Source organism: Barbus barbus, assembly GCF_936440315.1.
Source record: "Barbus barbus genome assembly, chromosome: 45".
NCBI lineage: Eukaryota > Metazoa > Chordata > Actinopteri > Cypriniformes > Cyprinidae > Barbus > Barbus barbus.
The window spans coordinates 16,929,479-16,951,314 of NC_136723.1; the positions used below are offsets into that span (position 1 = coordinate 16,929,479).

The window sequence follows — 21,836 nt, forward strand, 5'->3', positions numbered from 1 at the left end:
AAACATATGTCAAAGCTTAAGAAACACGTTTCTAAATTCTTGTCTCAGGTTGGCTTATTTGCATAAGGCTTGCTCATTTGCATACGTGCGGAACGTCCTGCCTGCCACCGATCAGTACGCGCGGTTCGTACGAAAACATCGTCTCCGCATCCACCACCGTACTAATTAGCCAAATTTATCGTTTCCATGACTTTACTGTGCCAGTAAATTAACAACTAATTACACAAAACATTCCGAATTTAGATAGAAAGTTTTTTTGTTGTACAGACCGTCGAATAATGTCTGGTTTGACAGAGAAGCGTTTGCGCGTGGTGGCGATCATTCACGCGCTCAAAGCGGTTGGTATCCGCGTGAAAAACTGGAAGAACTGTCTAAATGGAGATTCAAACGGTGAACAAACGTTTAGTGAGGTAATAAAACTCCTCATCGAAACTACGGGCATTTAATTGTTACTTAAATATGTAATACGATGAATCTGTCTCTCAGGAGAGCGCTACACAACGCTTTGCTTTTGGACGTGACCTGCGCTTGCTCCCTCAACATGAACTGTCTGACATGGGCGGTACAGTACCTCAGTATGTTTAATCACTCATTTTTTTGTTAGAAATTTTAAATAACCAAAAATAAGTTAACTTTTACGTGTGAAACATGACAGTGGTTGACAGAAATTGTTGAGAGAAACCTGTGTTTTGCATGCGTCTGATGTGCTGGTTTACAGGTTCTTGGTGGAGGCCTGTGGGTATCTGTCACAATATCTGGACACAGAGGGTCTTTTCAGGAAGACTGGTTCCCTGAGTCGTATTCGGGCTTTAAGGGTAAATTCCTTCAAATGTGTCATGTCACAATGGCATTGATAAGTCTTTTTCTTCTTTGCATGTTTTATAACACACATGTTTTATAAGATTCAAGATTTTTATTCGTCACATACACAGTTATACAGTGTATAACCAGCAGTGAAATGTAAGTCAGGTCCGCTCCAAGGACAGTGCAATTATATAGTATACAAATATTAAGAAAAGTAGAAAGAATAAAATAAAAAATATAAATGTGCAGGTCAGTATGATATTGACTTAAAGAGGAATGGGCAAAAATGTTGTACAGGGTATTTAAATAGCAGCATATGAGGTAGAAAAATTATGAATAGCTTATTGATATGGTGATATTTACGTGGAGTCAAGTGATGTTATGACACAGAGTTAGAGTTTAGGAGCCTGATGGCCTGGGGGAAGAAGCTCCTCCTAAGTCTCTCAGTTTTTGCCATCAGGCTACGGAAGCGCTTACCAGATGGAAGTGGATAGACGGTTACCAGGGTGATTTGAGTCCTTGATGATTTTGACAGCTCTATTTTTGCAGCGTTTGAGGTAGATGTCCTGCAGAGAGGGGAGAGCAGACCCTGAGATGCGCTCAGCTAAGCGCACAACTCTCTGTAGTGCTTTGCAGTCCTGATTGGAGCTGTTTCCATACCACACTGAGATGCACTGAGTCAATACACTTTCTATGGTCCCTGAATAGAAAGTTTTCTGGATTGCTGGTGAGACCCTGAATTTCCTCAGCTGTCACAGGTGGTACAGTCTTTGCCTGGCTTTCTTAACCAGTGTTTGGATGTGTGTAGTCCAAGTCAGGTTCTCGGAGATGTTTACACCGAGGTACTTGAAGCTACTCACCCTCTCCACAGGGGTCCCACTGATCATAAGAGGAGTGTAGGGCTGCTGCTGTCTCTTCCTAAAGTCCATCATCAGCTCTTTAGTTTTGCTCACATTCAGAGAGAGACAGTTGTCCTGGCACCATAATGTGAGTCTCTCTCTACCTCATCCAAGTATGCGGTCTCATCATTGTTGGAGATGAGGCCCAGAACCACAGTATCATCAGCAAATTTGATGATAAATGTGGAGCTGTGAGAGAACACGCAGTCATGCGTGTAGAGAGAGTAGAGCAGGGGACTCAGGACACAGCCCTGTGGGGCTCCTACGTTCAGGGTGATGGAGTTTGAGGTGAACTGGCCAACTTTCGGGAAGTCGTGGCCTAATGGTTAGAGAGTTGGACTCGTAATCCAAAGGTTGCGGGTTCGAGTCTTGGGCCGGCAGGGATTGTAGGTGTGGGGAGTGAGTGTCCAGCGCTCTCTCCACCCTCAATACCACGACTGAGGTGACCTTGAGCAAGGCACCGAACCCCCAACTGCTCCCCGGGCGCCGCAGCATAAATGGCTGCCCACTGCTCCGGGTGTGTGTTCACAGTGTGTGTGTGTTCACTGCTGTGTGTGCATGTTGGATGGGTTAAATGCAGAGCACGAATTCCGAGTATGAGTCACCATACTTGGCCGTATGTCACTTTCACTTTTTCACTTCACTTTCACTTTTTTTCACTTTCACCACTTGAGGTCTGCCGGTGAGGAAGTCTTGAATCCAGTCACAGAGTGAGGAGTTTAGGCCGAGGTCTGTGAGTTTAGAAGCCAGCTTGATGGGGACTATAGTTTTGAAAGCTGAGCTTTAGTCAATGAATAGTTGACCACCAGTAGTTTTACACTGCTGGTCAAAGTTTGGAATAATTAAGATTTTTAAAATGTTTTTGAAAGAAGTCTCTTGTGCTTAGACTGTATTTATTTGATCAAAAATTCAGTTAACTTTAATATTGTGATTTTAGTTTTTAAAAGAAAATTAATACTTTATTTAGCAGGTTGCATTCAATTGATCAAAAGTGACAGTAAAGATATTTGTAACAAACATTACAGATTTCTATTTCAAATTAATGCTGTTCTGTTGATCAAAGAATTCTGAAAAAATGTTAATATTCTGAAAAAATTCTGAAAAAATATTAAGCAGCAAAAACTCTTTTCACTATTGATAATAATTAGAACCATTATTAATTGAGCACCAATAATTATTGTAATTAATCAACAAATCAGCATTAGTATGATTGCTGAAGGATCATGTGACAATGAAGGCTAAAGTAATGGCTGCTAAAAATTCAGTTTTGCCATCACTGAAATAAATTACATTTTAAAATGTCAAAATGGAAAGCAGTTGTAACGCCAAGTGCTTCTATTTCATAGGCAGATCTGGAGCAGGGAAAGCCTGTCTTCCTTCCCCCGCATGCATCCCTCCTACAGGCCTGTGACGTCGCCTCTCTCATCAAGCAGTTCCTGCGTGAGCTTCCATCTCCTCTCATCCCTGCGGACCTCCAGATCCCTCTGATTCAGGCCCAGGGCCTTGAGATGGCACATGACCAGGAGGGAGCGAGAAACAGAACAACATTGCTCATAACAGCTCTGTTTCCTTCATCCCACGCTCGTGCACTTGGATACCTCTGCACTTTTCTGCGTCAAGTTGCAGAGAGGTTTTACATTTGATTACAGTTTGAAAATATGCAGTTTAAGTCTCTTATATATACTTCTTGCATTTGTGCAAATGTTAAAGGAAGATTATCATATTTTTTTGTAATCTTTATGCTTTATTCAAATGTATTATCTGTGGTAATTGAGAGCATCCAACAAATGCTTTACATAGACATGCAGACAATGCACAAGCTCATTCTTGTCAGTAATGATTGTTTAGTGCTTTTTTTCCTCATGTTCATGTTTGATCAGATGCAGTGACAATAGAATGGATACTACCTCTCTGGCAGTTGTTATTGCTCCTAACTTGCTTCAGTCTCCAGCACCACCTTGCAAACTCACTCTGGACACAGAGAAATATTTAGACCAGCAGACATCAGTGATCAAATCACTTATTCTTCATGCAGATTGTATTGGTAAAGATGTATGAGATTTGTATGAATAATTGGTTAACTGGCCATTTTCTGATTTTAGCATCATTTTATTTTGTGTAAACTGAACTTGTCCATGAATTTGTATATCAGGTGTTGTTCCATCGTGTGTGCTGGAGGCATCAAAAGCAACAGGGAGAATGGAGATGCCCTCTCCTGCAGGTGGCGCTATGTTTAGTAAGAGGACAGGACTCAGTGTTTACAGAAGTCTGAGAAGACAGCGGAGGCGAAGTGTTGGTGGTGAGATTTTGATGATAAATGCATGGTGTTATCGTTGATTTTAGTCGTGTGTGTGTATATATATATATATATATATATATATATATATATATATATATATATATATATATATACTCATTTATAATTCTAAAAATTCTATTCAAAGAATCATGAAAAAAGTATAACACAGAATATTAAGCAGCTAATTCTATATAGCAGCATTACTTATCTATCTATCTATCTATCTATCTATCTATCTATCTCTCTATCTCTCTCTCAAAATATTGTTTCAGAAATATTTGTAGATGCTTTTTCCAAACTGAAGCCATGTCGTACTCCCACTGGACCACCGATAGTCTTAGATGTCACACCAGGTGAGCCACAATATTTTTGTATAGAGAGTGCCTTCAAATAAATTAGTTTCTCTTTATCAAAAATACTTTTTTGATCTCTGCAGTGACTCCTCTCTCAAAAAGCCCCACCCCTCAATCACCAGTTACAGTCAAACGCAAAGCCACTGAGGAATCACTTCCTGAGCTTGAAGGATCTGCAAGAAAAAGGTTATTTGTGACTAGCCTGATAGATAAATATCAAAGGTGTCTGGTTGTCAGATGGCTTCATGGACTACTTGCAGATAATGTATTATGAGTTTATTATTGTTCAGGCGATCTCTGCATGACCTAAGAGAGGACACACCGCCAACCAACACCCAGCCAGAAGGTCAGTCTATTTATGTGTGGATTTTAACAGCTCATCTCATTGTTGCAGAATATTAACACAACAGTTGCTTTGCAAAAATCTGCTAGAATCTGTAAGCAGTCATAGTCCCCTGGAAGAAAAGTGTAGTAAAGAGGATCCCATTGCCACCACTTCCAAAAAGAGAAACCACATGAGAGAACAGCGGAAATCACTTAGGTATCGTGACCACACTCTATGCTGTGCTAAAATTACCAAACAATTTGGGCATGAATTCTAATGTACAAAGAGTAGCAGTCAGGCTTATCTGTCTGTTTTGGGGTTTTTAGGCCTCCAGCACAAGAAGAAAAGGTGCAACGGAGAAGAAAATCTCTCAGATTTTTCACTGTGTCCAGTGGCAACAACAGTAACCCTGTGTGTTTTTGTTTTTTGTTTTGGCAAAACCAATTGCTGCCTTTTTTTTTTGGTCTGTGATTTTTAGTAGTTTTCAATTGGTTTTAACAAATTTTTCGGTTTATTCCATTCTTGTAACGTGGTTCAATACTTCTAGCTTTCAGTGACACCAACACATAAAGACCCTGAAAACTGTTTTGAAGAACACAGAGAACAGCCTGACTGTGGAAGCGGTTCACCACTTACAAATGCTGATGTATCTCCAAAGATACCACTTATCCTCATTGATGGTCCAGGAGGAGGTTTGGATCAGTCTTTATTAATTTATTTGAATAAGTTTTGACTATTGGTCGAATCAAGACTATTTCCATTATCATTGACATATTAGTACATGCTATAATTCTTTTCCTGTTCTCTTTTGTGCAAATAAAACATTTTTGAAACATTTTTCTATCTCACCGTAGTTGTTGGGAATGAGGTGGATGATGACCCGGATCTTCTCAACTGCAGTTTTGCTGAAAACCCTATTGATTGTCTAAATGTGGTATCTGAAGTATCTTGCATTCAAAGACAGGACAGTGAGGAACACTGTGATGAAGAATGCTGGACTGTACTCGAAAATGAGAACTTTGTGCAGCTAGGACAATGTGAGGTAATACAATCTGTCACTCAAAACAAGGAGTCTAAGATCAATTTAAGCACAGAATTAGAGAATGAACCAGAGGTGAAGCAGCCAGAAGAGCAGCCTCGTAAAGAGTCCAAAAAAGTGAAGAATAGCTCTAAGAGCCGATCCCGTCCTCGTAGATCCATAAGCCTACCTGAGGTGACGCTGGAGTCGTGTACTGTTGAAATGCCTGAGTTGGAAAAGGAAATTGGTAGAGCCAAAACTGAGATGGATAACACTGTCTGGCCAATGTTTGCAAGTCTCACTCTTTCAAATGAGCAGGAGAATGTAACCATGGAGAAGGTGGTGGGTGTCAAAGAAGTGCAAGAGACCAAAGTTAAAACTTTAAAGAATTATAAGCAAGACAAAATGGCAGATTCAACTCTTGGTTTCAAAAGACCCCATCTGCGTTTGTCTGTGGCTGAGCGACTTAGAGGCTTTAGTGCTTTGACCTTGCTTCTCCGGACATCACGCACGGCACCTCAGTTTCGGGAAAAACCACAGGAATCCCTTCAGAGGGGACCCATGCGTCTTCGGAGACAAGGTGCTCGACGGTTTGGCCGCTCAATCAGTCACGAGGGAGTGTCGGAGAGACCACTAGAGCAGAGCCCTGTGGGATCTCCACCTGCAAATCAGGCTTTCATTGATATACATGACGCTAGCCCTGATTCAGGTGTGGAGTCGGTCGATCATGAACCGGTTATTGATTTTAATCACCAAGAGGTGTGCAAGATGCCACAAAATTACCGTAAAGTTCAGCTGACAAATGATGTGGATGTGGATTCTCTGAGCTCGTTGGGAAATCCTAACCAAGATCCAGTTTTACCCACAACAGACAAAATTGAAAATCAGTTTCTCTGCAAGCAAACAGATCAGGATGTCGAGGAACTTGATCTTCATAAAATATTGGATCAGAAGTGCCACATTGGTGGTCATGGTGAAGACGATCATCAAGATTCAAATGTTCCTGCAGAAGTTCTTATACCTGAACTTGCATCTCCAATGTTGTTCCAGCAGATGGTGCCATTGAAACTCTTTGAAGACACTAGCTCAGTTGAAGACTTCAAAACGGATCAAGTCTCTCCTCTGAATGGAAGTGAAAAGGAAATCCGCTCATGGCTGAATGCCAGTCCTCCATTTGGATTTTCAAATTTTGCTCCTTTGTCATTTGATGGTGTGATTTCTAAAGATGACACACGTAACGGGTCTCCTTGCGATGTTTCCTCTCCAGCCTTTCAGTTCAGGCATCTGACCGCAAGGAGGCACTACAGAGACTCTCCCCGCTGGCCCTCTCATGAGGTGCGAATGTCTGCTTGGAATCCATTGCCACTTTAAACTTTTAGTTCTTTTAATTTTTATTGGTTAAATATCAGTTCCCAATGACTGGGATCTGAAACTGGATTGTGTAATCATTTAATTATTTATGGAACAATGCTTTTATTTGTGTTATGTTTGTGAGCTGCCTCAAATTTTCTTTGTTCTTAATAAAATCAATTTCAATAGTTCAATTTTTTTGTTGTTTTATGTAAGGCCAGTTTATTAAATTTTTGATTTAATCTTTATAAACAAAATATTGAGTACACAGTTTTTTCAAACAGAGGTTAAAATTACTTTGATAATTTATTTTGAATATCTGTAAAGTTCAGAGAAAGCATTAAAAAGGAAGGTACTCCGTAAATAAAAAGCTTCAGTCCCTGTTATCATAAAAAGATGTTAACAACAATATAATTTGTGTAGTAGCTAAACCCAACAGAGTGGTAATGCTAGTTTAATGAGGCTGGTGCTCCTCCCCTTTGTTGTGGAGCAGAGAGAGGAAAGTGGAGCTGCCTGTTATTCTCTCTGAACCACATTCACCAGAGCTGGAGACTCAGTACTCCCACACAGAAAAGCAGGCTGCGGTTCAAGTGACTAAACTAAGGCCGGGATCTGTCCCAGCCAGGAAGAAGGAAAGAGAGGGGACAGCATCTGACTTCTGCTGCCTGTACCTGTAGATCTGCTGCACCATGGCAGAAGGCGCAGAGGGAGAGGAGGAAATCCAGTTCTTACGAACAGTGAGTTATACTTGAAAATACCATACCTCTGATTAATTTGCATAACTATACCTAATAGTATGTGTGTGATAGTACATGTTCTATTTGACCCTCTAACTCTAGCACTCTATTCTAATTCTATTCTTTTTTTTAAAAAGTATCCCTTTTAGACTTGCACTCTATTCAGTTACTAACTGCTTGTTTTCTTAAAAAAAAAAAAACTAACTAGCCTCTCTAATCTTTTTGTATTCTACCTATTTATTTTCTTTTTATTTATTATACAATTAACAAAACCAAAAAAGGATTCTAACACTAGCTTGCTCTATTCTATCTGTTTTCTATTCTATTCTATTCCATCTGTTTTTTTTTATTAATTATATGATAAAAAAAACTTGCTACATGTACTGCGTTAAGCTAACAGACTTGTTATAGCACTTGTATATGCATTGCTCTTTTGTTGATTTTGATTGTTTCCATTGTCCTCATTTGTAAGTCGCTTTGGATAAAAGCGTCTGCTAAATGACTAAATGTATATATTACACTGTATATTATGCTTTAGAAATTAAAATTTTAATGAATGTGAATCACAAGAAATCATTATTTGAAGTGTGTGGAAATCCTGAACACTACACTTTTTATGTTGTTAAAGTTGACCTAATTTTGACAGCTTTCTCATGCAGTTTTAATGGCTGTTTTTGGATGAATGTGGAGTGACATGACCAGGTGTGTGGATTTGCTTTCATTGTTGTCTATTTATACATGGTGCAGTGCAGAGGTTGGATTGTCAATGTTTGAAACAGGACTTGGCACTATGCACAGAAGCATGAAGGCAACATACTGCCGAGACTAAAATATAAATCTAGGCTATAGACTAAATATTCAGGGTGAAGCTATGTGAATTTAGGATGTAAGAATGAGGTCTATTATTGCTATAATATGCAGTTGCACTTCATACTGTTAAGCTGCTATGGAGAGAGGAGCCCATCCTTGACTTTAGTGTTGTAAATGCCTGACCTGGTTGTGTTGAGGTTATGTCAATATGAACACAAGTCATTCTTGCCAGAGCTAAAATTGCCCTGTCATGGATGCACTGAAAGATTTTACCACGGTATGGAGTAGGGGTGTGCGATATGACGATTTTTGATCGTGGACGATAAAAATGTCTCCACGATCTGCTTTTTAAGAAATATCGTAGTATCGCGCTACCGCGCACATTGTCAAATACAGTTCTGGCGCCGCCGTATCTATATACTGTACAACACGACATACAGCAGTAGAGTTACTCAGACAGGACACTGCACTTATTCGCGATCGCAAAAGTACATTATTTGCATACAAGCCTTGCTGGTTAAATGTTTAATTCGCGCGCTGGTCTGACGTGCGCTTGTTCTGAGTGCATACACCTGAAGCACGCGCACTAAAACGCCTGTCTAACAGCGCCTGATTACTCAACTAAGTTATATTTTGCGCTAATACTGTCAAAACACACAAGGTTTACATACAGACTGAGTTGGTTATCTCTAAAATGAAAGTAAATAGTTAAGAGAGAAACGGATGCGTGCCTGTACTGTATATTAGATGCGTGCAGCTCTTAAAGGGACAGGACACTAAACATGCTGTCGACTGTCATTAAAGGGATAGTTCACCCTAAAATTTAATTTCTGTCATTATTTACTCAGTGGAAAACCAAACAGTTGCTGGTCCACATTGACTTTGATAGTAGGAAAGAAAAATCCTATGGAAGTCACTGAGGATCAGCAACTGTTTGGTTTTCCACCTTCTTCAAAATATCATTTATAAATGTTCAGCACAAGAAAGAAACTCATTCCGGTTTAAAACAACTTTTGAGTAAATGATGATATAAAAATACAACATTATGACAGAATTGACAGACAGATGACAGAATATTAATTTGTGGGGGAACTATTCATTTAACGTTAACAAAACAAAACGCAAAGAGAAAAATCACTCACTATTCTTGACTGAAAAACTTTAACACAGTTACTTTAGGAATCAGTCTATATAGTGTTTTATTTTTATATTTGTTCATTCAATTTCATTGAATGCTCTGCTAAATACACCTATTGTACCTGGAAATAAAGCACTGTTTGTTTTATTTGTATATTATGTGTATCTTTGTTCTTATTTTTTAATAAGAAAAATAAAATAATGACAAAGATTTTTTATCTTCGCCCACTTTGGCCTAAATATCTGCCATGCATCTTTGTCTTTCTAGTTTGGCTGTAATGCTCAGACAACTTGTAAAACCAAAATAATAAAACTAACAAAGAATCGTGATAAAAATCGTGAATCGTGATATTTCTATAAAAAATCGTGATATGATATTTTTCCCATATCGCCCACCCCTAGTATGGAGTTCATCCAATGCAGAAGATCGAGATGCTGTTCTGCTGTTGTTTGTGATGCTGCTGTCTAAGAGTCTATATACAGAGATGGAATTAGCAGCTTTCTGGGCTTGTCCTAAACCAACACCTGTTTGTTTCAGTCTATTTAAAAAGTCTGTTACATGTCCCCCTACTTTTATGACAGCCTCTAGAGCTTTTCAGCACATATTTAGAGTTTTGTTTGATTAACCGGAACGTTTATTGAACACCGTTTAACTGTTTAATGAAGAAACTACACTACCAGTCAAAAGTTTGGAGGCAGTTTTTATTTGTTTCTCATGATCTGAAAGTCTTCTGAAATTCTTGAAATTAAGTTTGTAGACAAATATGACTTATATGTCATGAAAAATCAGTTTTGTTTATTGTATTTTAAAAAAAGTTGGACTTGATTAGTGAAAGAAAAACAGTTAAAAAGTGTCCAGCTTGTGAACTCCTGTCTACAAACCATCTTAGAATGCATCTCGTGAAGTCGGATGAGGACTGTTCAGAGTGAGCGTAACTGTAATCTAGGCAAACTAAAATATGAAAAATAATTTCCATACTCTATTTGTGTTAGATGATTTTACTATTATTCTAAACTGTGCAGGTGTGTCCAGACTTTTGACTGGTAGTATGTATTTCAGGATTCAGATCATTTTGGATCATTCTTCATTTAAAGTTTTATTCTGCAGTGATTGTTCAACAGGAGTCGGTCTCTGTTAGACTCTGTTCTTCTGATCTTTAGTTCTGATTGTCATTAATGAACAGTTATTTGCTCATGGCTCAATTTCCAGTCAGCACTGTTGGCGGATATGTCATGCTTCTTTCTTGCTCAAGAAAATTGCATGTAGCAGGTGCTATAGCTTGAAATAGAGGGACAGAGAATGAGAAGGCCGGGACAGACAAGTAGGGGAGAAAGCTGATTGAAAAATAATTACTAGTAATTATTATTATTATTACTAGTAGAAAAATAGTTACTGTAATTAGCATAGCTAATGTTTCAAAAATTTGACATGCTAAAATTACTAAACTATTTTAAATAACTTTTTTATTTATCTTTGTACATGTAGTTTTTGTGACCATGTTATTTGATTACATTGAGTACTTTCAAAATGTAATTAGTCACACAGCAGGTCTATGGCAACTGCAAAAATCTAAATGTTGATTTTAAAAATGTGTAAGATCAAAGAAATTATGCATTTCTGCAGTAACTTGTAATATCTCAAAATGTATTAAAATTCCCATATACTTAAAAATATAAATAAATAAAAATGTAAAACAAAAATTATGAAAACTATTACAATATTACTACATTTTAAAATAATTGTCTATTTTAAAATTAATCCAGTCTTCAGTGTCACATGAATCTTCAGAAATCATTGTTATATATATATATATATATATATATATATATATATATATATATATATATATATATATATAATATGCTGATTTGCTACTTAAGATGTTGATAACTGCTTCATATTTTTTAAAGAAATCTTTGAATTGAAAGTTCAAAGGAATATTATTTATTTGAAATATTTTGTAATTATGTAAAAGTCTTTAATTCAGCAAGGTTGCATTAAACTGTTAAAAATGACAGTAAAGTATTAATATATATTTTTAAAAAACCTGACCCCACATTTTTGAACAGTAATATATTTCCAACAACAAGTTTAAATGTTACATTTTAATTGAATGACTGTAAATGAGATACTCTTATTCACTTGAAAATGCTTGTTGCATTTCCCCTTTCATACAGTATATTCTGAGATCTATTCAATTAAAAAAAAAAAAAAAATTATATATATATATATATATATATATATATATATATATATATATATATATATATATATATATATATATATATATATATATATATATATATACTTTTTTTTTTTTTTTTTTTTTTTTTTTGATCTCACAATGACTATATTGTGAAGTGCTAGGTCTCAGGTTGCTAGCAGCATGTGTCAGTGTGGACAGGGTTTTTCACGGCCCACTGGCTTACATTCCAGCCCTGGAATATCTCAGCAGATGACACACTTACAAACATAATACACAGTCACACTGACTAATCTGTCAAGGACATGACCTGCCCCAATTTCTTTATAAAACATGCTTACATTACTACATCTTTATTACAAAATGCTGACAATAAAAATTATATAAACATGACATTTGTACAACACATATAATTTGAACTGAATTAGCGGAGCAATTATGAGGCTGTCTATCAAATCAAGACTTTTTGAGGTCACCTTATATGGGAATAGAGTTACAGAGGGCGGGAGCTGCACATAAAATTAGTAGCACCACTATGGGCTTTATCACTATGTTCTATTAAGAACAATTATTTGACTTTCTTAGAGATTGACTATATTAAGGCAAAAATAAAAGTTTCTTCTCAAACAGGCCTCATCTAAGCCTCCTCAAGGGTTTAAGCTGTAACCTGAACCACATTCAGGATTAGATGCATGTTGCCCTGATCAAGGTTACAAATGCCATGTTATTTAGCAGCAACATGTGCTATGAACATGCTGTTACAAAGAAAACACTGATTACTTGTCTCGAGCAGTATTTCAGGAAGTGTTAATATCTTACCAGACATCAGATTGGATTCCAAATAAGCAAAAAACTGAGATATTTATTGCCAGTTGTCAGTAGTCACAATTCATCAATAAAACATAATATTGTCTTGAACACAAAGTTGAAAGTTTATCATCAAATGAAAGACTGAGTTCTATTTTGTTAGCTTTTTTGCCCTTTAAATACACTAAACTATTTAGGCTTAATTACAACTTGAGATATAATTCTAAGAATGATGTCTTGACATCCATTTTCTTTGTAGGATGACCAGGTGGTTATACAGTGCACTGCTACTATCCTGAAGGAGCAGATCAAACTCTGTCTGTCCTGTGAGGGTTTTGGGAATCGCCTGTGTTTTCTGGAAACTACATCCAATGCCCAGGTTTGCTTTTCATTTATGTCCTTCTGAATTTATGAAATATTGTCAGGTTTCGGATTCCCAGTTTCCTGTACACTTCTTTTTTTGCAATTCTAGAATGTTCCTCCTGATCTGGCTATATGCTGCTTTATTCTGGAGCAGTCTTTATCTGTGCGGGCCCTTCAAGAGATGCTGGCTAACACAACTGAGCTTAATGAGGTCAGTTCAGAGCACATACATCAGGTCTTAGTCACCTAAAAAAATTCATTTAAGTTTGAAACAGCATGAAAAGTTCTCCATAAAAGTGTACATATTTATAACCTTAATACGTTTTCACATTGTTTTTCTGAGCTCAGGATGACTGTCTTGTCCTCCTCCTCTTTTCTTCTCTTTTGCCTGCTTTAGGCAGTCGATTTGGATAAATGGGTAGGTTTCTCTTTGTGCCTCAATGTTTTTTGAATTTTGCTTATTCTTATTACTGTGTTTCTATTATAGCCGTCTTGTCATTGTGATGCTAAACACTGTCAAAGTGTCCTCGTCTTTACTCACCTTAATGTTGTGTTAATCTTTTGTTTAGTCGAGTGTCAAAAAAATGGTCAGAGAGGCATATAGATGTTTATGCATCTCTTGAATTGTGTATAATCATGTTTTTCCACCACCTTCCAAGTCTTCACAAGGAGGAGGCCACCGCACGTTGTTGTATGGCCATGCCATTCTGCTCAGGCACACTCACTCTGGCATGGTGGGTCAAATCTCAATACACATACATCACTAGATGAGTATTTTGAGAAACTTTGCTACAGTGATAGAATCATTCAACCTTTCCATTTTTTATTGATTGACATCTCTTTGCATGATGCAGTACCTCAGCTGTTTGACGACATCGAGGTCACTCACAGACAAGCTGGCCTTTGACGTGGGCTTGCGGGAGGAGTCGACAGGTGTCTGATTTTTAGTGGGTTGTTATCACAAATGTACTTGTTAATATACAAAAGAGAAATCTGACTAAAAGATATCCTTGTCTTCTTCTAGGTGAGGCATGTTGGTGGACCATTCACCCTGCATCCAAGCAGAGGTCAGAGGGTGAGAAGGTCAGGGTGGGCGACGATCTCATCCTGGTCAGCGTGTCTTCTGAAAGATATCTGGTAATGGTTGTCTCTACTGTATGTAGTCAGTCTCGTTTGGAAGGAGCCTATAGTTTTTACCTGAAAAATCTGTCCCATCAACAGCACCTTTCCTATGCCAGCGGAGACCTCATGGTGGACGCCTCTTTTATGCAAACTCTTTGGAACATGAACCCAGTCTGTTCTGGCTGTGAGTTGGCAGAGGGTAAGCAACTAATATTAATATTCATTGTGGATATCACCAATTTATTTAATGTCTTTACAACAAATGTAATGCATTATTTTGTGATGTTTCCTTTGTTCAGGGTATCTGACTGGAGGGCATGTTCTGCGTCTTTTCCATGGTCACATGGATGAATGTTTAACAATTCCTGCTGCTGACCAGGGTGATGACCAGAGACGGTGAGATATAAAGCCATATGCTAATGTAATGTGATGTAATGTAAATTTTTAAGTGTATCATGCACCACAGTCCATCTTTTCTTGTTTTGTGATTTTTCAGAAATGCACACTATGAAGGTGGAGTCGTGTGCAGCCACGCCAGATCTCTGTGGAGGCTGGAGCCTCTTCGCATTGGGTTGGTGCTATTTGTATACTTTTAAGTGCCTTAACAAGAAGAAAAGCAGGTTTTTTTTCCTTCCTTTTGAGCTGATGTTCAACCTGTACACAGGTGGAGTGGTAGCCACATGAAGTGGGGTCAATCCTTCAGAGTGCGTCACATCACCACAGGCAGGTATCTGTTTCTGGATGAAGAGAAAGGACTCTTGGTTGTGGATGCAGAAAAAGCGAATACAAAGAACTCTGCTTTCTGCTTTCGTGCTTCAAAGGTTTGTATACTGCTCTCAGCTTTATATCTTCCTCTCTGGGAGGTTGCCCTTTTGAAAATGTTTTCTAACAATCTTTGATGTCAAACATCATGTGACTGAGTAGGAGAAAACGGAGGTAGCTCAGAAACGTGATGTGGAGGGAATGGGGATCCCAGAGATCAAGTATGGAGAGTCCATGTGCTTTGTTCAGCATGTCTCTACCAGCCTGTGGCTCACATATGCCTCGGTGGATGCCAAATCTGCTCGGCTGGGGCCACTGAAAAGGAAGGTACAAATATTAATACACATTACTGTTTTACTGTATCAAATAAATGCATTCTTGGTGATCATAAGAGACCTCAGAAAAAGAAATCTTACAGACTCCAGACATTTGAACAGCAGTGTAAATTCACTCTAGTCAGGCCTGGAACTGCACAATTCACAGATTTCACCAGTGCTAATATGCGTGTTTCTTTTTCTTAGGCTATACTTCATCAGGAGGGTCACATGGATGATGCTCTGACTGTGGCGCGTTCTCAAACAGCAGAATCCCAGGCTGCTAGAATGATCTATAGCACAACAGGACTCTTCACTCAGTTCATCAAGTAAGAAAAACCCTATGTTAAACCAGCTTATGGTGGTTTAAGCTGGTCTTCTAGGGTGAAAGCAAAAAAGTGCCCAAAATCCATCAAAACAGACCAGCTTAGCCAGACTTGGAGACCAGATAGATCAACTTAGCACCATTAACACTGATTTAATAATAAAAAAAAGTTTTCTTTTATTTAGGGTAAATATCAGGGTAAAGATAAATATTTATTTGTTAATTTGTGTTGTCTGACAGGTGTAGAATATCAGAGACTGAATCAGACAAATTTAAGATGCGATCAGAACATTGAAACATGAGGAGCTGGAATCCCACAGAGAGGCCCAAGGAAACAGGACAATGTCGTAAATCAGATTCCTAGCTCCAACTAGTCTGAAGCAAGCAAACTAACCAGCAAGCCTCTTTCACAAAACAGCTTACAACCTTGAGACAAAAGAACACTTATTGATAATTCCAATTCAGGAAGGAGACTGTCAAATTCATTGCAAATAATCAAGACTGATGGTCAAAGAGATGGCCATCACGTGTTCCACGATTGAATTCACGAGCTTCCTTAGATTGACTTCTCCCCACATAGAAGACAGACCAAACCAAAATTCCTTTGTCTAAAGAACATGCCTTCGTTCTCCATAGAACTATACAAAGACTTTCTTTTTCATATGCACATAAAGTCATCCTAAAAGGACATTTCTATGCAGAACCCCATATTATGTTTGTAACCCACATATTAGACTATCGTGTTTTAATCAAATATTATGTATGTCTTTTTAATCATTATTGAATAGCTGAAGGATTCAGATGTGTGTTTGGTATGTATGAGTTTGAAAAATCATGCTTTAAATGTTTCTTCCAATAGAAATCGTGTTCAAAAATATACTTTGCAAGAGCCTGTAAAGTTCGGACCTCTGACTGAACAGATAACATGTTGATTTATTAGTGGGGTGGAGAAACAAAGCAATACCCCGAGCAAGGACAGTATCTTATTGGTCAAGATATCCAGACGGTCTGAAAGCAGAGTTTAAAAACTCAGGACACCATCAAACTCTCTCTTCTTCTTAAAAATGCTCTCTTACAACCTCTTAGTCACCCTTCTCCTCTTCTGCTCTCTTTTGCCACCGCGTTTTGGCGCTGCTCTGAGCGTGCTCTGGCCCATGTGCCAGCTGCTACCACAATGAGAAGAAAACCACCTAGTCTCATTACCTCCTTTTATTTTTATTCTTTTACTTTAGTTTCTTTTCTTTCCGTGGAGTTTCGTGTTCTAATGTAAGTTTGCTGCAAAGTTCAGCTCCGACTGCACTCACTTCAAACTTCAACCAGACCAACTCCGCATCTTCAGCCAATGCCCAAGACCTCACTTCAAAGACTATTGAACTTCCAGCCAATCAGCAACTTCGGGGAACCCCCTGTCTGCAACGACAACGACACAAAGGAAACCCCTTAACATAGGCAATGCAAGCAAGTAACACCTCCAGGTTCTAACTGAATTGGTGTCTTTAATATATATTTTAGCCTCATTGAGAAACTCAAAGCGAGGGTTAAATAATTGATTGATTGGTTGTTCAGGTTTATGCAATTGAACATATTGCTGTAAACTTGGGATTTCACATTTTCATTCTCTTAAACTCATCCTTTCCTTACTTTCTCTCTTTCTGCAACGTGTGAATGCTTGTGTTCATGTGTTAGATTAGTTTATGTCTTAGGTTTATATAAATAAAATCTTATTTATATTGAAAAGAGAAGTATCTTGTGTTTTGTACTCACAAGTTAATGTCTTAATCTGCTGATCTTGTTACTGTGCTATTAAATAGTGTTTTCACTATATTTTGGATTTTAATATCCAGTGCAGAGTTTGTTATACGGCTCGTTCAGTGATCAGCTGTAAAACAGTGATTCTGTTCAAATTCCCTATAAAATCATAAATGATTCCCTATGAGCTAAATTAAACGATTTGCTTTAAATTACATATTAATATTAAATTTTTATTACGTTACACAGGGGTCTGGACTCCCTGAGAGGGAAGAGTAAATCTCCAGGCCCATCGTCCTCGTCTCTGCCTCTAGATGCCGTGGTTCTGTCCTTGCAGGATCTCATCTTCTATTTCCGCCCTCCAGAGGAGGAGCTAGAACATGAGGAGAAGCAGACCAAACTGCGCTCCTTAAGGAACCGACAGAATCTATTCCAAGAGGAGGTTAGACATGCTGGCAAATATATATATATATAGATAGATAGATAGATATAGATATATATATATATATATATATATATATATATATATATATATATATATATATATATATATATACACACACAAATGCAAATAAAAATGTTAATTTCATTTATACTAATTCATATATTGCCTTTACATTCTCTGCATATAACATTTACAAAAACATACACATAATTGCCAAGGTCTGCTTTGTTGCATAGGGCATGATCAGTCTCGTATTGGACTGTGTTGATCGGCTGAATGTCTACAATACTTCAGCCCACTTCTCAGAATTTGCCGGGGAGGAAGCAGCTGAGTACTGGAAAGAGATAGTCAACTTATTTTATGAACTGCTGGGTATAACTGTTTACTAATAATTGTAACTTGTAATGCATGCTTAGCCACAGTGTTAATGAAAAAATGTAAAGCCCAATTTTTTTCTCCTATAGCATCTCTGATCAGAGGAAACAGGGCAAATTGTGCTTTGTTCTGTGATAATCTTGACTGGTTGGTCAGCAAACTGGACCGCTTAGAGGCATCCTCAGGTAGGAAGCCATAATTTATTTCAAACTCCAATTAGAGGCGGCTGAGATTTATTTAAAAGCTTGAGTCCATGATACATTTATTTTTTTATTTTTTAATAAATAGAATAGATTTGATCAATTTAATGGGTCCTTGCTGATTGAAAGGATTTTTTCTTAAAAATGTCTTAAACTGTAGTGTATATGTGCATATTTTAACTGCCAGGCATTCTGGAGGTGCTGTATTGTATCCTCATTGAAAGTCCTGAGGTGCTTAACATCATCCAGGAGAACCACATCAAATCTATCATTGCGCTTTTGGACAAACATGGACGTAATCACAAGGTTGATATGTTTTCGTTATCAAGATTGAAGCTTTTCTGGACTGCACCTTCAATCGTATCTGTCCTGTTGTGACTTTTCATTGTAGGTTCTAGATGTCCTCTGCTCTTTATGCGTCTGTAATGGTGTTGCCGTGAGGTCCAATCAGAATCTGATCACCGAGAATCTGCTTCCAGGGCGTGATCTCCTCCTGCAGACCAACATCATCAATTATGTCACCAGGTCTGACTACAAACCAAATAATATATCATAAAAGAGATATGTAGATAAGTTTGTTTAGCATTTGGAGCTCATGTTTGATGTTTTGCAGTATGAGACCCAACATTTTTCTGGGCACATGTGAAGGCTCTACGCAATATAAGAAGTGGTACTACGAGTTAATTATAGACCATGTGGAGTCATTCTTGACTGCTCAGGCATGTCACCTTCGTGTTGGCTGGGCTTTGACCGAGGGTTACAGCCCTTACCCCGGAGGAGGAGAGGGATGGGGAGGCAATGGAGTTGGAGATGATCTTTACTCGTATGGCTTTGATGGGCTACATCTGTGGACAGGTGAGGATTACCTTCCTCCATCTGTTCCAGCACACCGATATCCCACTGCGGTCATCTATAACATTATGCTCTCCTCAGGTCGCGTACTACGTCAGGTTTCCTCATTAAATCCACACATTCTTGCGGCTGGAGATGTGGTGAGCTGCTGTTTGGATCTGAGCGTTCCTAGCATCTCCTTTCGGATCAATGGACATCCCGTTCAAGGCATGTTCGAGAACTTCAACCTGGATGGCCTCTTTTTCCCTACGGTCAGCTTCGCAGCTGGGATCAAGTACGAGCCAAGCTTTTAATTTCAACACATTAATGTTAAACTTAAATCTCCAGTTCTGTTCCTGGAGGACCGCTATTGAAAAGAGTTTAGCTCTAGCCCTTCCTAAATACAACTGAACCAGTTAATCAAACTTCCAGATAGGTGTGATGGAAACTATGCAGGAAAGTGGCCTTCCCAGAGCAGCATTGGACCTGACCTAATAGGACAAATTCAAAAATGCGTTCCAGAATTAGACCGCACCGCTGTTGTGCCTTTTTCTATTCTATTTTTTTTTTTATCATATTTTTTCTTTTCTTTTTTTTATATATATATATATGTATGTATATGTGTGTATATATGTATATGTGTGTATATATATGTGTATATGTGTATATATGTATATGTAGGCTTTCCTGTAGCTCAAATAGTAGAGCATGGCGCTAGCAACGCCAAGGTCATGGGTTCGATTCCCAGGGAAAGCAGAGCTGAAGAGCTGATAAAATGTAAAAAAAAAATATATATATATATATATATATATATATATATATATATATATATGCATTGTACACTGTTAATGCTTTACTCGTTACTGTCTATGCAGATTATTTAGAAAAACTTAATAAAAAAAAATGCGTTCCAATTTTTTGCCATCACAGAGTTCGGTTTCTTCTTGGTGGACGGCATGGAGACTTCAAATTCCTTCCTCCTCCCGGTTATGCCCCGTGTTATGAGGCAGTTCTGCCCAAAGATAGACTGCGTATTGAGCCCATTAAAGAGTACAAGCATGACTTTGATGGGGTCCGGAACCTTTTGGGGCCGACCCAGTCTCTTTCCCACACTGCCTTCACTCCCTGCCCGGTGGACACTGTGCAGGTAGGATTTCATAAAATGTAGTTAAAGGGATATATTAATAAAGTGACCTGATTTTTGACATCTAAATTATTCCTGCAGATTGTACTTCCTCCTCATCTAGAGCGGATTAGAGAGAAACTGGCTGAGAACAGCCATGAGCTGTGGGCCGTCACTCGAATTGAGCAGGGCTGGACCTATGGACCGGTCAGTCTATGACTACATAAGATAAATATATATTTAAAGGATATAATCAAAATATTATGTGCACAATAAACATATTTAATATATAAATGATGTGTCTTTTTGTTGGTCTGCTGTCCACACTCTTTCAGTTTCGTGATGACAACAAGAAGCTGCATCCTTGTCTAGTGGATTTCCAGAGCCTCCCGGAGCCTGAGAAGAACTACAACTTGGCAATGTCTGGAGAGACACTGAAGTGAGTGAAATACTGAGATTTGAAATCTTTGTTTCTGTCTGGTTAATTAATCCTTTTTTCTCTGTATTGTCTCTATAGGACTCTTCTGGCTTTAGGATGTCACGTTGGCATGGGTGACGAAAAAGCAGAGGAGAACTTGAAGAAAATCAAACTTCCTAAAACGTCAGCATTATAGAATATTTTGATAACCACTAATCACTTAGCACTAATAAAGTAATACTGAAGTCTTAATTGCTTTTGTATTAAATTAATAATTAAATTAAATATTAAATTTTTTGCCTTAGAATTTTTTATTTTTTTTGAAAGAGATGAATACTACAGCAAGAATGCAGTAAAGTGTATCAAAATGACAGGAAAGACTATTACATTGTTACAATTAAATGCTTTTCTTTATTATTCATAAAAGAATCCTGAAAAATGTATCTTGCTTACCACAAAAATATTAAACAGTACAGCTGTTTTCAACATTGATAGTAAGAAGAAATGTTTTTGAGCACCAAATCAGCATATTAGAATGATTTGTGAAAGATCATGTGACTCTGAAGACTGGAGTTATGGCTACTAAAAATTCAGCTTTGCCATCAGAAAATTTTGAATTTAAAAGTTATTTTAAATTGTAATGTTTCAAAATATTATTGTTTATATTGTATTTTTAATGAAAAGATCAGCCTTTGCGAGCATAAACTTTTTAACAGTACTGTACTAAACAAATAGATAATTTAATGACAAAAGTAAAATAATGTCTAAAGTTAAATTAGTTTCTGATTCATTCTTAGGTATATGCAAAGTAATGGATACAAACCTGCTCCTCTGGACCTAAACCATGTGAAACTGACACCGAATCAGAACACACTTGTGGAAAGACTGGCCGAAAATGGACACAACGTCTGGGCTCGAGACCGTGTTCGTCAAGGCTGGACTTACAGCATTATTCAGGTAGGGCTGCACACTTTTTTCAGGAGCAACAAAATATAACAATAAATGACAAAAATAAGGAAATGCAAAAATGCATCAAGAGCATGGTTTATCCTTTGCAAGACATTTT

The 21,836-nt window shown here is 37.8% G+C and overlaps 2 protein-coding genes across 2 annotated transcripts in view; both read left to right on the forward strand.

Moving 5' to 3' along the window:
• The first annotated feature begins 99 nt into the window (after positions 1 to 99).
• On the forward strand, positions 100 to 7,966 carry LOC306864499 (uncharacterized protein). The gene is made up of 13 exons (XM_079408542.1): positions 100 to 410; positions 487 to 575; positions 719 to 815; positions 3,050 to 3,333; positions 3,584 to 3,747; positions 3,856 to 4,002; positions 4,275 to 4,355; positions 4,439 to 4,541; positions 4,646 to 4,701; positions 4,788 to 4,896; positions 5,007 to 5,091; positions 5,228 to 5,372; positions 5,535 to 7,966. The coding sequence occupies exons 1-13, from the start codon at positions 279 to 281 to the stop codon at positions 7,067 to 7,069; spliced, it is 3,027 nt and encodes a 1,008-aa protein (XP_079264668.1). The 5' UTR covers positions 100 to 278; the 3' UTR covers positions 7,070 to 7,966.
• The window catches only part of LOC306864498 (ryanodine receptor 1-like), a gene marked incomplete at its 5' end in the record, with an annotated part of 52,832 nt that continues 38,733 nt past the window's right edge, over positions 7,738 to 21,836 (forward strand). Inside the window, 25 exons of the mRNA XM_079408541.1 lie at positions 7,738 to 7,785; positions 13,003 to 13,122; positions 13,216 to 13,317; positions 13,504 to 13,524; positions 13,766 to 13,840; positions 13,961 to 14,039; positions 14,131 to 14,243; positions 14,328 to 14,427; positions 14,528 to 14,624; positions 14,725 to 14,799; positions 14,893 to 15,049; positions 15,153 to 15,317; positions 15,512 to 15,633; positions 17,628 to 17,820; positions 18,060 to 18,195; positions 18,288 to 18,383; positions 18,586 to 18,704; positions 18,790 to 18,923; positions 19,012 to 19,253; positions 19,332 to 19,524; positions 20,160 to 20,376; positions 20,455 to 20,559; positions 20,688 to 20,791; positions 20,870 to 20,953; positions 21,568 to 21,727. Of these exons, the coding sequence (XP_079264667.1) occupies positions 7,738 to 7,785; positions 13,003 to 13,122; positions 13,216 to 13,317; positions 13,504 to 13,524; positions 13,766 to 13,840; positions 13,961 to 14,039; positions 14,131 to 14,243; positions 14,328 to 14,427; positions 14,528 to 14,624; positions 14,725 to 14,799; positions 14,893 to 15,049; positions 15,153 to 15,317; positions 15,512 to 15,633; positions 17,628 to 17,820; positions 18,060 to 18,195; positions 18,288 to 18,383; positions 18,586 to 18,704; positions 18,790 to 18,923; positions 19,012 to 19,253; positions 19,332 to 19,524; positions 20,160 to 20,376; positions 20,455 to 20,559; positions 20,688 to 20,791; positions 20,870 to 20,953; positions 21,568 to 21,727 (3,057 nt within the window). The remainder of the gene's footprint in view (positions 7,786 to 13,002; positions 13,123 to 13,215; positions 13,318 to 13,503; positions 13,525 to 13,765; positions 13,841 to 13,960; positions 14,040 to 14,130; positions 14,244 to 14,327; positions 14,428 to 14,527; positions 14,625 to 14,724; positions 14,800 to 14,892; positions 15,050 to 15,152; positions 15,318 to 15,511; positions 15,634 to 17,627; positions 17,821 to 18,059; positions 18,196 to 18,287; positions 18,384 to 18,585; positions 18,705 to 18,789; positions 18,924 to 19,011; positions 19,254 to 19,331; positions 19,525 to 20,159; positions 20,377 to 20,454; positions 20,560 to 20,687; positions 20,792 to 20,869; positions 20,954 to 21,567; positions 21,728 to 21,836) is intronic.